The sequence below is a fragment of the Crocodylus porosus genome, unplaced genomic scaffold, assembly GCF_001723895.1.
Source record: "Crocodylus porosus isolate Cpor-Errol unplaced genomic scaffold, CroPor_comp1, whole genome shotgun sequence".
In the NCBI taxonomy this organism is placed as follows: Eukaryota; Metazoa; Chordata; order Crocodylia; family Crocodylidae; genus Crocodylus; species Crocodylus porosus.
The window spans coordinates 2,305,600-2,322,177 of NW_017728904.1; the positions used below are offsets into that span (position 1 = coordinate 2,305,600).

Below are 16,578 nucleotides of genomic sequence, written 5' to 3' on the forward strand. Positions count from 1 at the left end.
CGGGGCTTCCCCCGCCGTCTCGGAGCCCAGACCCGCCTGTGCGCATGCGCCCACCCCGAGTGCCCTCCCCTTTCACCCCGGAGGGCGGGGGAGGATACTGGGGGGGGGTGAAGGACCCTTGCACCCATAGACGCCGGTAGGCCAGGGAGGGTGGCTACCGCGCTGCCTGATCAGGAAGGGCCCGGGCAGATTGCAGTGCAGGTGTGTTTCAAAGGGAAATAAACCGCACGTCACGGAGAAGGGGGGGGGGAGCATGCTGCTGTCTGTAGCTGGCAAGGTGGCAGGGGCCGTTTGCGTTGCACCCATTTCACTGAAGGGAAGACTGAGGCACGATGGCCCCAGGGGCATTCCAGGGGTCAGGAATCCCCGTGCTTAGACTAGGGCTGCTTCCAGAAGCCCTTGGGGGTACCTGCCCGCCCCTTCTGCTGGACACCCAGGGGAGCTGGGGATGCGTCTGGTGGCAGCCCGTTGCGCAGTCACGGGACAACGCTGCAATGCCCATGGCTGGCTCGTGGTGCCAGGTCCTGCCAGTGCACAAGTGAGAGCTGTATCAGAGCGTCACCGCACAGCATCGCAGTCATCACTGCCCTGGCTCCGCGTTGCTTATCGAGTGCAGGGCTGCGAACCCCACCTGGGCCTGCGGGCAGTGCGAGCCATCCAGGGGCAAGCCCTGCCAACCAGGCCATTGAAATCCTAGAGCTGTGGGGCTGGAAGGGAGCTCCAGAGGTCACATCTAGTGCAACCCCCTGGCCCGAGGCGGGATCAGCCTTGTCCAAACCATCCATCATCCAAAGTCTTAGTAAGACAACCATCAGTCCTGACATGACAGGACCCTGCACCAGGAAAAGCCGGGGGACCATGGCAGCAGCGTCCTGCTGCTGTAAAAAGGTTGTTAATAGAGACGCTCAAGAGCTCCCAGGCTGAGGCTGTGCCCCTGTATGGAGGAAGGCAAACCCCACCAGTCCGGACCAGTCTGACCAGGGGGGAAAATCCCTTCCTGACCCCAAATATGGAGTCGGTCTGATCAGGGCTAGATTAACAATTTAGTGGGCCATAAGCAAACAAATTCATGGCCCCTCAGCTGAAGATTAAATTTTTATATAACTTTTTTTTCACTCAATAATTATGTAAAATAAGCACTACTAGGGCCCCTGCTTCACTTAGGGCCCAAATCATGTGCCTAGTTTACCTATACATTAATCCGGCCCTGGGTCTGACCCTGAGCATTGGGGCAAGACCCTCTAGCCCAGTGGTTCTCAACCTTTTTCAGACCAGTACCCATTTGGAGACATCCAGGGACAGTCCTGACCCAGTTCCCCTCACTCCTGACCTGCTGCCCTGGGCCCCAGCCTCCAGTGTGTGGGGCAGGGGTGGGTGTGCAGGACACGGGCCCCCAAGCAGCTCCTTGCAGACTGGAGTCCTGCCAGCCTGCAAAGGAAAAGCCACAGTTTCCCAGCTTTTTCTTCTTTAATAGAGAATCCATTTTAGAAGTTTGGTCACAACCCACAGGTTGAGAAACGCTGCTCTAGCCAGGGCCCTCCAGCTTTGGTGCCAGCAGGATCATTGGCGCAGACCAGTCGCCATCCCCAGCCTGGGTTGCAGCCAAAACCCAGTGCCTTTGAGGGAGGCTTAAACCCCACCTGACACATGGAGCAGAAAGAAGTGGGGGAAACCAACAAAGCCTGGGGGACTGAGAATCCCCACAGCAGAGCACAGGCATCAGTAGCTAGGTCATCCCCGACCAGTGGCTGTGCAGCCTCTTCTTGAACACCTCCAGCGATGGAGAGTCCACCCCTTCCCTTGCATCTATGCCATGAGCTCCCTGCTCTAACAGCAAAGAAGTTTTTCCTGATCTCCAATCTAACCTTATTTTGCTGCAACTTCAGAGCTGTACCCCCAGCCCCATGCCGGATCCAGTGTACTTCAACCAGCTGCAGCTCAAGTGGGGGGCACTGCATGTGACATGTCCTGGACCCCACACGTGGGGCCTGTCCAGCACACACCATATATGGCGTGTGGGCCAACTCCAGACCCGGGAACAACACTGCGGCTAGATAATGGGGCTCTGTGGGCTGTGCCATTGAACCCCTTCGATCTAACGCGTATATTAATAGGGTCAAGGCTGATAGCACAGGGAGCCTTCGTAGTGAGCAGATGGGGCGGTCATGTTACACGATGCACTTGCTGCGCTTCGTCTGTCCAGTATTTGTCAAGACTGTTCGTTTCTTGGCTGGCGCAGGGAACTCTTACAAGCAATTGCATGAAGCTGGCTCCCCAGTGCCCCGCTCTCCCATTCCACAGCCCTGGGAGCTGGGGTCCCCTGCAGGTAGGTGGAAATCTCTTGCTTTGCAGGGTTTTGCAAAGTGAATCGAGGCTGGGCAAGGATCAGGATAGATCTGTGACCCCTTGTGAGCCATGCAGTTGGCAAAAGACCGCGGCCCACAGGCCTTTGAGATGGAGAAAGCTTTGATGCGGCCAGAAATCTTCAACATTGCTAGCTCATTTGCTGTTAATTCATGATGCGAAGTCCTGGAGGAATCAAACAGCAGCAGGTGGGGGTTTGCCCCCTGCTCCAATCTCTGCTTAGCAAACAGATCAGATCCCTCTTAGCTTCTCCCCAGGTCCCTGCAGCCCCAGGCTGTGTCCAGCTTTCCACTCCTTCCCTGGACCTTTCTCCTGCTTCTCTCACACAATCAGCAGCCAGCCTAGCACATCAGGCTTCAGGGCACCATCCTGCCTTTGCTTGGCTACTGCCAGTTGCCAGTGTTTGGCTTGGAGACTGCTGTTGTTTCATCAAGGAAGTAAACTCTTTCTTTTCGGCTCATTGAAGAGAAGGCTGGCAGTTAAACCAACCCATCCAGCCACACTTCATCTCCCACACGACATATTTATTTAATAAGCACATAGCAGGAGTGAGTAAAAACCAACAAGGTTGGGATTGGGGTTCTATGACTAGGCAGTCTTTGCCCCAAGGAGCTTACACTAACCAGCATCATACATAGCTGGAAGATGAGCCTGCACCTTCCTCCCTGCCCAGAGCTGTGAGGACAACACATCTGCAGCAAGGAGTTCAGCTGACGGGAGGTGAGATGTACCTGAGGTGGGAGGATGTTCTTTCACAACCAGCTGAGTGCATTGCAACACCTATGCCCCTGTGCTACACTAGAGCCTTGGAAACCCCGAGCACGTGCCTGGGGTGGTGCTGAGCTTTGGGACAGAAATGACATCTGGACAGCAGAGATGAGCCCAGAAACTAAGCCTCTAAACTCCAGCAAGTGGAAAATACAAAGTGGCAGCTCCCTGGTGCCAGGGTGCAGATACCCCTGCTGTGTGTGTGTGTGTGGGGGGGGAGTTAAAATCAGGGAGGATATTTCTGGCTTCCAGGGGAGGAGAAGCAACTTTGTGGGGCTGGCTGCATGCCCTGAGCACAGCCCTGGGATATCACACATGCATGTGGACTGGCAGGGCAGCTGTCAGCTGGCACAAGGCTTTCCAGTAATAGTCACACTGCTTGAGTCAGCAGCAAGGACCACCCCTGCCCGGCAGCATGACGGGGCAGCTGCCCTGGACTTCCCTCCATGGGCACCTGGCACTGCTGGTATGTGCTGGCATTCTTGAACGGCAGCAGTGGTTGCAGTCGTAGGAGCTCGGGATCGACTTGGGTTCAGATTCCAAGCTGCTTGTCACAGTGTCAGGCTGCAGCCCATGAGGCCTGAATCCCAGGTCTCCACTGTACCCATTGGGCCCTACTTCCTCCTCGGGACTAGGATGAGAACCCAGGAGTCCTGCCCATGGCTGTAACCACTAGAGCCCATCCTTTCCCCAGATCTAGGCCCAGAACCCAGAAGTCCTGGCTCCCAGGTCCTTGCTCTAACTCGTAGACCTACTTCCCTCTCAGGACTAGCAAAGGAATCCAGGTGTCCCCGGTCTCCCTTGCTGCAGCTGATGAACACCGGCCTGTTCCTGGAGCTGAGAGAAGAACCCAGGAGCCCCGGCCTGCTGTCCTGCTCTCTCAGCCACATGCCCATCTCTCTACTCAGAAACCTGAGCAGCTGCAAATGAGCTTTAAAAGGGCTCAGGCAGGCAGCGCCAGGGATCCGTCCTGTCCAGTCGTGCTGGGAGCTGGAGGCAGGGATAGCCCAGAGTCTGCCAGGATGCCATGAGTCACTGGGAAAGCCCCGTGATTCCCATGACAGCTCAGGCTCCACAGTGGCAGGTTGGGGTGCAGGGTAGAAGAAGAGGCTGCCCTGGCTCTGCTAGCAAACACATTCCCAAAGCACAGGGCTTTCTCCTCTTTGCCCACTCTCCTCCTGATGTCAAGGCCCTGGAAGCAGAGGTGGCAAATGAGCTCCACTCATTTCATTCCTGACCTGTGGTTAACACCCAGAGGATGCAGCTGAGCCCCGTGGTGCCAAGCACTGTACAGAGCCAGGAGCTACCACCTGCGCCCCAAGAGCTCCCAGTCTGACTGGACACCGTGCGGGAGGGGAAACTGAGGCAGTAGATTCTGTTTTTACTTACAGCTCCCTCAAGCTCTTTTATCCATTTGCAAGCCCACATCCCTCCTGCTCTCTCTCCCTCTCTCCCCAGCTGTGCCTGAGCTCCCTGTGTGCTCAGAGGCTGCCACAAGCTGGATCCCATTCATGCTGGCATCTGTCCAGGTCAGCTCCATCAGAAGTCACTCCAGATTTACACCCAAGGCCAGGGAGACATCATCCACAGTGTGTGGGTGGAAGCTGAGGCATGGGGCAGATGGGCTGCCAGCCTCACAGTCACCCAGAAATAAGTGCAGGACTCAAGATAACAGCCCTGGCACCTACTCTAGACCTAGGTCTGGGGGGAAGGGCTGTGGGGCAGGACTGGGAAGCATAAGCAGTGCAGAGGGGAGCACAGGGCTGGGCTAGCAAGGTGTGGGAAGGCTGCAGATCTAAAGGGAGGGGATTTAGGGGAGTTGGGTGGGGGGTCCAGAGCTAAAGCAAATTAGCAACAGGCTACAGGTCAGGACTGAGGGGTACTGGCACGGCTGAGGGTGAGCCCAGGACTGTGGTTTCAGGGAGATGCCAGGTACCAGCAAATCCACCAGGAAAGACCTGGCCTAGCACAGCAAGGGACTGGAGCAGCATGAGCCAAGCTGTGCAGAGGCCAGGGGATGGGAGGTCCACCAGTCTCTAGACATACCTAGGCCACAGCCCTTCACTTGCCCCAAATCCATCTTGCCCTCCTCACTCCCTGGTGGAAAAGCAGGTGCTCACATGCCTTATAACGAGGGGGAAAGAGTTTGCTCCCTGCCTAGATGTTGCTGCTGGCCCTGGAGACCATCAGCCTCTGACAGCACCCACCAAAACCTGTGCTATGAAGCTGGTGCTAATGCAATGCTTCAGTCCCTGCCTGTCTCCTCCCAGACAGGGCCAGCTGGGCCTCCATCAGGCAGAGGCCGGTGCCCTCTGCCGGGCACTCGCAGAAAAGCTGCTCCTGCTTCAGGAGGGGAAAAGGCTCCTACCAGCCTGGTTACTGCGTCTACCTGCCGTGGCCTGGAGGCATGAACAGGTTTGGATTGCCTGCCCTCTCAGTCCACAGTGGATCTCCTCATGACACTGGAGGGAGCACTGCCCTGGGTCCAGGTGGAAACCTGGGGGCTGCAGCAACAGCTCCGAGTTGTAATGTATTTGGGATCACTGGGTTAGAAAGCCTGCTCCCCTATAAGCCCCTCTCTGTTCTCCCCACCTGGCAAGGAGGGTTCTGGTCTCCAGCTGCAGGATTCACTTGGGCCGTTCCCCATTCCTCTGCTACAAGCAGGAGACAATGCAGAAATTACCACTGGCTTTTAAAGAGACTTCAGATTCAGCACCACCATGGGGAGAACAAGAGGTGGGTGAGCTGACACTTCCTCAAGTGATCAGCTCAGGCTGCTGCAAACTCAGGCAGACAATGCTGCACTTCCCACTTAGTGGATCACTTATGCACCCACACTGCAAACAAACCTTGTTTCAGGAAGAAAAGCTAGGGCACCAGAGATCCTGAATACCCCCATGGACAACATGAATGGTGCTAGTTTCCTCTCCTACTCAGAGAAGGCAGGGTCATAGGGAGGAAGGATGGGACCGGTGTGGGGCATTGGCCCAGGAGTCAGAGGACCCAGTTTCCCTTCCAGACTCCACCAGCTTGTCTGGGTGAAATCACACAGTCTCTAGACATCCATGCCCCATTGCACAAGGGGGATAACAGTGCTGCCCTGCTGCACAGTGTGGATGGGGGCTGAACTACAGCATGGATGGTGAAGAAGGGTCATAAAACTAAAGCACAATTGTGCTGGCAGGGCTCTCAAGAACTCAAACCTCTCTAGCCCCCTGCTCCAGGAAGGACTGCCCTGTGTGAACCGCCCATCCAAGGTTTTATCTGACTGCTCTTAAAAATGACCAAGGATGGAGATTCCACAGCCGCTAGGAGGATCCATCCTAGCACAGCTTAGTTCTTGCTATTATCCAATCTAAATTTCCCTTGCTTCCTTTTGAAGACAATTACATCTTGTCCTGTCTGCTGTGACCACACAGAATAGTTTATCTCCATCCTCTTTGTAAACACCATTTATGTCCTTAAGGGCAATTACTGGAAAGACCTGAGTCTTCTCTTCTTCAAACTAAATAGCCCCAGATTTCCAACCTCCCTGCATCAGTCATGTTTCCAATATTTTTGTCGCTCTCTGCTGGACTCTTTCAAGAATGTCCACTTTTCTCTTGCAGCGCAGTCCCTAAAACTGCATAATCCTCCAGGTGAGGCCTGGAGTCGTAAGGACAGCAGACGCTGGGAGTCCATAAACTTCTGGTTTCCTTCCTGTCCATTCCAGAGCCTGATGTCCATTATGCCCATGCTGAAATGACAGGTCACATCAGCCCAACCCGGCTGGCTGAGAAACTGCTTACCGTTCAGCTGGTGTTGCTTTTGTATGTGGAGGATATCAAACAGAGCTGGGTCTCACTGACCCAACCTGTGAAATAAGTTGATAGTACCCAGGCTGGAATGAAACTGGATTTTTTTCCCCAATCCGTTGTAATCACAAAATCCCAGAGCAGTGGGGCCTGATGGGACCTCCAGAGCTCATATCTAATCCAACCCCCTGTCTGAGGCAGGATCAACCCTGTCCAAACTGTCCCAGGGAAATCTATCATCTCTTAGTAAAACTACAGTCACTCCTGACACAACGCAAGACATTACACTCGAACCTGCCCAGGGAAAGCAGGGGGACCACAGCAGCTAACATCCTGCTGCTGCTGCAAAGATTGTTAATATATGCTCAAAAGTACTACGGCTGGTGCTGCTTCTCAGCTAACCTCCTTCAATCAGTCTCCAGCTCCCCACAGTGCTTTACACAGCTCCCAGCAGTGAGCTCCTTCCTCCAGCTCTGCTCAGCTCAAACTGCCTGCTCTGCCAGGGTTAGATAGCCCGAGGCTGCCTCTTCTGGCCTCTCACAGGCTTGTCTTTAAGGCACAGTCCTCAGTTTCTCTCTCAGTAACAGGGCAAGGTCCCCCGTTAAAAGGTGCCCAGTCATGAGAAGCTGAGTGACTATGCAGTCTGGCAGCTGCCATCTGCCCCAGGAGGCCTGGTAACAGACCCAGTTAAGTGCAGACAAGGCTTTAGAGGCTCCAACTGCAATAGTTCAAGTAAAATTTGCTTAAGAGCAGACGCCTTCCATCATCTGGCTTCAGATAAAGCAACAAGGGCTTGTGAAAAGCCTGCCACTCCAGGATTTCCAGGCACGGTGGCAGTGACTTTCAGACACGCAAGAGATACAAAAATCTCTGTCTTATGCCGTAGGGTCTCTGAGATGCAGAAGAGTTAGCAAAAGTCAGACATGGGAAGCTAGTGTATGCAAAGAACAACTTTATTATTTGTTTTCCCTAAAACAGGGCTGCAAACAGGAAATCCAGTCCAGCTTCAGGACACAGCTCCCTGCTTTCTGAACACGGGCAAGCCAGGTTCACACTGTACTGCACAATAAAGCACTGGCCAATGGATGGGCAGGATAACCTTTGAATCAAGGCACCCCTGTTGCAGGAGATGGGCACACAGGCACAGAGTTATCCAGGAATAGGGTGACCAGCCTGTGGCACAAATGCCAGCAATGGTATGGGCAGGCTGTGTGCGTGGGAGGCAGCACAACAGCAGATGCAGCAGGGAGCAGAAAACAGAGCAGGAGATCTGGCAGGGAGCACAGGATAAGCAGCAGAAAGCAGAGCACCAGAGCTGACAGAGGAAGGGGATGAGAGCAACACTTGAAGAGGGTGGGGGGTTAATTTGTGTCAGCTCTGCCAAGAAGACTGGGCCCCACTGAACCACTTCACTTGATCCACATTCCACTCTCATCTAACTTAACTTTCAAGTACAAGCCACCCCTCACCACAGAATGGTTCCGATTTACTGCAGAGATGAACCAGCTCTTTTCCACCAGTCCTTTGGACGAGGTCAAAAGGAGCAACTACCTCTGTTCCTCTCAAGGAATGGGTCCTCTGAACTTCTGCAGTGACTAGTTGTATTTGATTCTGGCTATGTCGCAGGGCTGGCAGGTTATGGGTTCCTTATTGCTGGACTCTGAGATGGAGGCAGAGAAGAATTCAGCTCTAAGCCACAGAAGCAAGTTCAGCAAGATGCTAAGGTGCCTGCAGCGGCACTTCAGAGACACGAGCCTGAAGCCAGCTGCTAGAATCCTTTGGTGGAGAAGTGTACGACTTCCTCATCACATCTGACTACGTTGCCTAATGATTGTGGCCCTTAGGGAATACACAGGCCCCTTTGAATAGGAAGGGGTAGAGAAATAAGTAAGACATGGTGCCTCACGGTTTAGAGACCTGACTGCCTCAACCAGAGGCAGGCGCAGGGCTTCTGTGGCTCAGTGTCAGTAGAAAGCTAGATTGGTAGAGAGGACTAAGCCCCAGTTGATCACATTCACCTATGCCCCTTTTTAGATCTGTGCTTAGGGTGAAATAATCAGAAGAAGGCAGGGAAAAACCAACAGAACAGAATTAAACCCAGATATCAGAGCTGCAATCTCCACCAGGGTAGCGCACCTCGTGGGCGAGGACAGGCCCGTGGGGCTCCTTCCCAAAGTCCACTAGGAAATTTTTATTCACTGCCAGGCCCCCTTTCTCGGTGTCCACATCAATCTGCAGCATAACAGAGCCTTCCCTAGAGAGGGACAAGAAAGCAGATGGTGGGAAAAAAATGAAGCCACATCCTAATTCCTCACCCTGGCTCTTCTCTTCCGGACCTAGGGAGACATTTTTGGTTAAGCAGGAAGTCTTTTGGGGAGTAGTGGTGAGCCCCAACTCCATGTTTGTACACATCTACTTAGATCTGGAGTCCTGGCCTGGCACTCAGACTGGAGCCCACTTCCCACCAGGATGGGACAACGAAGGCGTCACTAAGACTGTGTTACGCTGAAGGGCCCAGCAGGAGTCTGTGGGTCATATTCAGAAGTGTCCTAGGGCAAGTTACACTGGTTTATTGAGAAACTTGGCCTAGAACTGCCAATGCCTGAGAGACTCTTAGATGCGATTGCTTCTTATGTGATGGGCTATAATACACCCCTGTCCCCTTATGTAGAGGATTATTGCCTACTCTTTGTAACAACAGAACCTGACATGGAGAGATACCATGTGAAGGTACTTCTAAGGCAACACACTTTCAAGCAGGCTGGGTCAGCTGCTACAACAGCAGCACTGTATACATTTTTATGATCCACTCTCCCAGTCCGTATCGGATCAAAGGAATGATTTAAATGGACAAGTAACTGTGGGATGGTACAGGGGTTGTTGTGCCTATTCACCATGGATTGATCCTCACTGGTTTGTGAAGCCCATGTAGTGGTTAGCAGTGAGTACTATTATTAATCCCTGGGCTCACTACAATGTGGTGTAAATACCACTCATATCTCAGGGGCAGCAACTGAAAATACGCCTGCCTTGCAGGCAGTAGTGGCTCTGCCTTCTGGGATCACCCACCCAGAATCATTTCTTACTTGATAAGGTCTGGGTAGAACTGCTTGTCCCATCCACTGTAAAGTGAAGTGGTTACATACAGTCTCTTGCCATCCAAGCTCAACTGGATCATCTGAGGTCCACCTGCAACCTTCTTCCCCTGGAGGTACAATGGGAACAGGGGGTGTTACAAGCTGCTAGTGTTCTCACTTGGGAAGAAGAATGCAACAGGAGGGAGAGGCAGAGCAGGGTCCACTCCCTGAAGATGCAAGTCTGCTTTCCTGGATAGACAGGGTTGAAAACCTCTTCATTTAGGCTCCCGACCTTTTCAATGGCAAGACTGGCTGCTTGCCTAAGTCTAAGCTCCCTAGGGCACTGGGGATGTGCTTTATATGGATGTGGAAGCTGGGCTAAGTCAGGAAGACCCTGATCCCTCAATCCTTACTCTGTTTAAAATTTCTCCTGTCCTTGCAGGGGAGTTTTGCTTCCATGAGAGCAGCAGAATCAGGCTGGCAGGGGTGGTAACAGGCAGCTCAGCCCAGGCTAATTTTCCAGCTGGCCAAACCTGCCAGAGGCAATAACTGGCAGCTCCAGCCTGGCTGATGAGCCAGCTAGCTGCCGTTAGGACCTCCTGACTGTTGCTGGGGAGAGCAGCCTTCCCATTTAACCCCACCTGCGGCCTCAGGCTGATGCCAGCCAACAGTTCTTCTGAAGGTCTGTCGCAGTAAGCCCCCTTGATTCTGTACTCTTGGTTTTCTCTCTTCTGACCCTGCTTGGCCAGGTCTGTTCTGGGTCTGGCTGCCTGGAAATTGCCCTTGGCTTTGGTAACTCAGTTCCTGACTCCAGAATCCCAACTTGGCCTCTGCTCCAGACTTGGGAATTAGCAGAACAGTGCCAAGACATGATGCTTCTGGTGGAGAAGGCAGCCAACATTGCTCACCTTGATCACAAATGGCTCCGGCGGACACTGCAGCTCTGGGTCTTCCAACACAGTGACGGGTCCACCTCTGGTGATACTGCCTCCCAAAAACACCTGTAGGCAAGGGTCTGTTGTCACCAAGGGAGCAGAGACTCCAGGCATGGAAGTTACATGTCCAGGCAGCCAAGGTATTTACATGGAGACTGAAACTTATCCTTTTCCCTTTCTAAAGAGGAGACAGAGATTGTATACCCAACCACAGCAACTTGCCTCACCTGGCCAACCAGTTTGGGCTTCCTGGTGTTGGAGATATCATACTGACGAAGGTCTCCATGGGCCCAGTTGCTGAAATACAGGAATCTATCATCCAGGGAGATGAGGATGTCAGTAATGAGACCTTAAAAAAAGACATTCAGCAGAGGAGGGAAGAAATATACAGTGAACAATGGCAGTGGCAAACAAGATTCATGACTGTTAGTACACCAGGCACAGAGCACCAAGGACCTTCAGATGCAGGCCAGACAAACCCAGTTCAGATACAAAACCCAGGGTGCTGGCAGAGAGAAGTCTCAGCAGTGCTACTGTCACCACTCCCATCTACATCTCTTTTTTTGGCCTTAGATGATTCCTGTGGTTCCATCCAGATTTTCCCCAATTAGTGATCCCTGCCAAGACCATGGTGAGTTCTCACTGAAAGGCAGAGGGGATCCAGAGTTCCTTTCAGAGCAGAAACCACCCCCAGGTTTCTAGCCTGGAAGAAGGGGCCAAATGTGATTTCATACATGGAGGACCAAGAGACTGGCTGACTTGGCTTCCACTGAGCAGAAGCCATGCTCTAACCTAGCGCATTCCCATCTAGCAACGGGCAGTAGGTTAAAATATTTTACATACGGGCCACAACCAGAGGAACCACACTGTTGAATCCAAACAAAACCATGGCCTGGGACTAACATGGGGTGCTTTTGTGTGGGAGTAAGAACACCACAGTGTGAGCAAGAAAGATGTTAACAGGCAGATGTATCCTGAGCTCAGAAAGGTGTTGCAGAAGAACAAGGATGCCTATGAAAAGCCACTGCCCAGCCTCATAGGTGCTTCAGTTTAATAAGCCAACTGGGCTTCAACTGATAACAGATACTGGCAAGTTGTAACACAAATTGGGGTGGGAATGGCAACTCTGAGCAACCTTGTCTGCAGAAAGACACCTGCTTCTCTTGGAGCATGCACCCAGACACTGCCAGCACTGATACCAATCTCCATGTCTTTGGTATGGGACGTGTTTCATAGACAGGGATCTACAGTGCTACTGAGGATGGTGGAAAAGCAAATCTTGAGCCCTCCTCCACTCACCTGGCATCTCAGGCAGAAGCCACCCCTTCACCTTCTTGTTGGGCACTTGGATCACCTTCTCAGTCACCCAGGTTCCCTTCTACAGAGGAACAAAAGCATATGCATCACCAGTGCTCCTTTTGATCAGTCAACAAAAGCTCAGTTATGTTTAATAGCAGCAGGATAAGGGTAAGAACATGTGCTTAACCTAGCCTGTACAAAGGAGACATACAAGTGCTACAGATAAGCATTAACAGTGCCGATGAAGAGTCAATAAGTGACTAGGTAGACTACATGGAGTTAATGATTACACTATCTGACAAGAATTAGAATAAAGCATGTGTTACTTTATGGGACCTCAACAATAGCTCAGTAGCAGTGCTCCACATTCTGCCCAAGTAATGAGAGTTCAAAGGGAAAGGGGCCAAATACACCTGATAGGTTAGAGTTGGCTTTTTCTGTGGAACTGAGTCTATAGCCTATTTTCCACCTTTGCAGAAGACTTTAGCTCAGGCCAAAAAAGAACATGTCTGGGGGAAAATGTAGGACCCACCGTGCCTGTTACATTACTGTAGCAAAGAATTTAGATAATTATACACAGAGGAAAATCAATTCCATGCCAGCTCAGCTGTTTTCTAAATCCAGTGTAAGATGCAAATGAGTCTCCCTGAGCTTAACTCCAGCCAGAACTAATCTCTGGTAAGATTCTTCCAAGCCACCTACTGTCCTAATTCAAACAACGGTGGAAATGAATGGAAGCTGATGGCCCACTGGTTTACATGCACATACTGGCTTTTGTTAAGAGCCTCAGCACTGAAAATGGAGGATTGCCACTTCTTTCCCAGAAGCTCACTGCCTCAAATTCAAAACTCTGCAAGGCTCCTGGTGCATAGCAAAGAATTGGAGAATGTCATAAAATGAGAGTCAAACTCCACTGATGAGGAAGAGCATTTAGGACTTCTGGGAGCTCCTAACACAAGTAGCTAGCACTGGATTGCTTGCCCTGCTTTGAGAAAGAGCAGGACCTCCTGGTCCACCTCCCTGCCTGGAAGGGTTGTAGTTTTATAGAGCCTCTCAACTTGAAGCCACATGAGAAGAGCTTTGCCTGACAGCTCTTTCTAACTGAATTTCTCTGTTCTCTCAGTGACCCAGGGCCTCTCTGAAACAGGGTCCCATTTGAGCCTTGCCTCCTGCCAAAGTCCTTACCTCAGTCTTGTAGAAACGGTGGACTGCACTGCTCAGGGCACACCCGACATATCCTTCTGCAGCGTCAGGGTTGTGGAGGAATCTGATTTCCAGCGGGACAGAATCCTCCCCCAAATCAATGGACTGCAGGTAAGTATGGGTGGTCCAGTCCCACATGTTAATGTAGCGGCCATAGTGCCCTGAGGAATCAAGTCATATAAAAATGATGTCAGAAGAGCTGCCTTTAGCTCTGGAGAAAAATAGTTTTCAAGGATGTAGACAAACAGCTGTATCTTTGCAACTGCAGACAATAATTGGTGTGGGGTTTCCAAGTGTTTCATGGGGCTTTGCTCAAGAATCTCTCTGCATTTCAAAACTCTTTATAGGAGAGGCATCAAGCATCAGATTGTGGGGTTCTCTGCACCACATCTCCATGGCCAGCACAAGGCAGAAGACAGGGAAGACTATGTTCAGTGGGAGTCTGAAGGATAGTTTCTACCCATTGAGTCTTCAGATCTTCAAACCCCAATTTAGCTACACCTAAGTCTTTTCCAAATCCATTCGAGCAGTGCTCGCCATTCTGATTATATAACCATCTCCAGGAGAAGCAAGATGAGATTCTGAGGGGAGGGGAGGGGAAGAGACTAAGCTCCTCTTCATGGCTGAATTCAACCCTGAACAGTCTCAGGCAGTGGATCTCAATCTTTTTAGACTCCAGGCAACCTCCATCATTTTTCCAAATTTATAACATTTCAAACTGTTATAAAAAATAAGTAATGACATGTTTATGCTGGGCACTAAAACTTTTTCCCCTTTACTTTTAATGAGATATTTTTCTTTTTTATACGACAGTAGTGTAAGAATGATGTCACTGTGATGGTCCAGAACTGTTACGAGATGCAAGTATTTCTTACGGTCATCTCTTTACTAGACCAACTATATAACTGGGATAGAGTTATACAAGCAAATGCAAGACATTTGTCAGGTCTTACATTCGAAAGCTTTTCTAACTTTACCCTAACTACAAAGCTGGTCCAGTAAAAGATTTCACCTTCAGAAAACCTTGCTGCTTTTTTAAATTAAGAGCATGGCAATCAAGCAGAAACGCTGCTGATAAAGCAATATGACAGCTGAGAGGTTATGGGTGAGCTTTGGGATCACAGCTCCATAGTTGCCTGGGTTCAAACAGTGTGATGGTAGTACAGAAACCAAGATTTAAAGGACATTATCGGTTACTTGTCAGTTTTCTTTTTTTTAAATGTAAAGTAACAAGGGCATGAGAGGATCTAGGATTTTGGAAAGAGGGGGTGCAGATGGTGTGGTGCATATCAACACAGCACATTTTTCTCCCACTAAAGAGAAACTAGAAGCTTTACCAATATGCTCACAGCCTAGCACTATATTTATTCATTTAAGATGAAAGCAAAAACAAATATAACTTTATTGGACTGTGCACTAATTTGCTAGATTATACATTAAGTTTAAGAAACACAACCAACCCAGGAAAAATAATTAAAAGATATTATTTCATTAGCCTATAGTCATTATAGTTAAATGTACATCTCTTATTCAAATCTGTAAAACAAAACCTAGCCTTCCTGAACATCTTGACAGAGCATCCAACACTCCAGAGTTAAACTTTTCCACACCTGTGTTAATCTTCACCTGAGTTAATATGACCACACCTAATTAAGATTTTTACCTAGGACTAAAAATAGAAATGACCTCTCCAGGAATGGCTGAGACAGTAACATTGCAGAAGAAAGGATAGTTCGAATAGTAGAACATCAGGCTGTTAAAAAGGACAGAGGGGCATTAACACCTGTGGAGTACAGAGATTGCAGAAATCAGGAGATGGCAATGAGCAACTGGCACCACTTCCCCTGCCCCCATCATCCTTGAAGGAGCACCGACTCACACCTTCTGTAATGCTGGGGAGTTGCTGATGCTTTGGAAACTTCCACTTATGGAAGTTACTGGCTGCTGAGTTTTAATGTCCTTGATTGACAGGAGCTTTACACTTTACTTAGAAAATCAGCACTATATGTAATGCAGTAAAAGGGGTTGTACCGAGGCAAGATGGAAAGACAACTGCTTTGCCCCTGGCCATGACCTGCCCATTGGAGTCAAGATCTTGCATTATGTAAAGAGGGGTCAGAGTGGCCTCGGCCTGCCTTGGTGTGAGCCACATTCAGTTTGGTCTTTGGTAGGGGCTACACAATGAATGTGCAATCAATCCTTCCAGGGCACGTTTGCTTCCTGTTGCTAGTGAAAGCTGATGACTGGAGAAGAGCCACTGGGCACAAACCTGTCCTCATCAAAACCTTGGCACATTTTCCTCCCTGGAGTCTTTAAAGAAACACTTTCTCACCTTTCTTCAGATCTGCTGGGTTAAACCCATTTGCAAAGATCTTTGGAACTCCCCATTCAGTGCTCATCAGGACATTGTGCCGTGGCTGGTACCAGAAGTCGTAGCCAAGGGCAGGTGTCTTGTTCCCTTTCTCCCAATTCCCTTTCACTTCAAAGGTCTCTCCATCCAGCAAAATAAAGCCACCTAATGCAATACACATAAACACATTGCTTGTAAGGGAATCATCGCTACTAACAGCTTGAAAAAGCAACAATATTAAAAAAAAACCTCTTCTTAAAGCAGCCCATAGCCTGCCACATGTACTCTAATGTCAGAGAAAGATTTTACAATGGAGAGATGCAAGCAATTTTAGGATGGAGAGATTCTTAACAGCAAGCAGAATGACTCAGCAGGGATGAGAAACTGACCCCCTCCCTTCCCCGAGGTTCAGGGCTGAATTTTGTAGCCATATAAATATGCATCTAACAAGCCATCTGTACCAATTTCATGTCTTTACATTGTGGAGCTAGGGTTAGTGATTAACTATGATAGTCAAAGGCATATCTGCCTACAACCCAGAAGTGTGAAAGGGGGCAGGGGCCGGCCAGTTGACAAATAACTGCTTTGATACCAAGGAATGTTCTCCGAATTAACAATGCTCCATTTGTTAGCCTCCTGCAAAGGCTTTAAACACGACTCTGGAACTGGAGAACTGGGAACTTTCTCTTCTCCGCAAAGTAAGACCAAGGGCATTTTGCTAAGACAAAGCCAGTGCAACACTGCCACAGGCTGCTGTTACCCAAATGGGGTTAAGTGAACTGTGTGAA

At 50.3% G+C, this 16,578-nt stretch overlaps 1 protein-coding gene across 2 annotated transcripts in view; it reads right to left on the reverse strand.

The window, feature by feature from the left end:
* Positions 1-8,370: 8,370 nt before the first annotated feature.
* Positions 8,371-16,578, reverse strand: part of LOC109324843 (selenium-binding protein 1-like) — a 70,021-nt gene continuing 61,813 nt past the window's right edge. Inside the window, exons 6-12 of one of the 2 annotated variants that reach the window (XM_019556939.1) lie at positions 15,773-15,955; positions 13,423-13,601; positions 12,238-12,316; positions 11,166-11,287; positions 10,912-11,004; positions 10,013-10,131; positions 8,371-9,180 (exon numbers count right to left, since the gene is read on the reverse strand). In XM_019556939.1, the coding sequence (XP_019412484.1) occupies positions 9,018-9,180; positions 10,013-10,131; positions 10,912-11,004; positions 11,166-11,287; positions 12,238-12,316; positions 13,423-13,601; positions 15,773-15,955 (938 nt within the window). In that variant the 3' untranslated portion in view covers positions 8,371-9,017. The remainder of the gene's footprint in view (positions 9,181-10,012; positions 10,132-10,911; positions 11,005-11,165; positions 11,288-12,237; positions 12,317-13,422; positions 13,602-15,772; positions 15,956-16,578) is intronic. The other variant, XM_019556940.1, reaches the window with a different exon arrangement.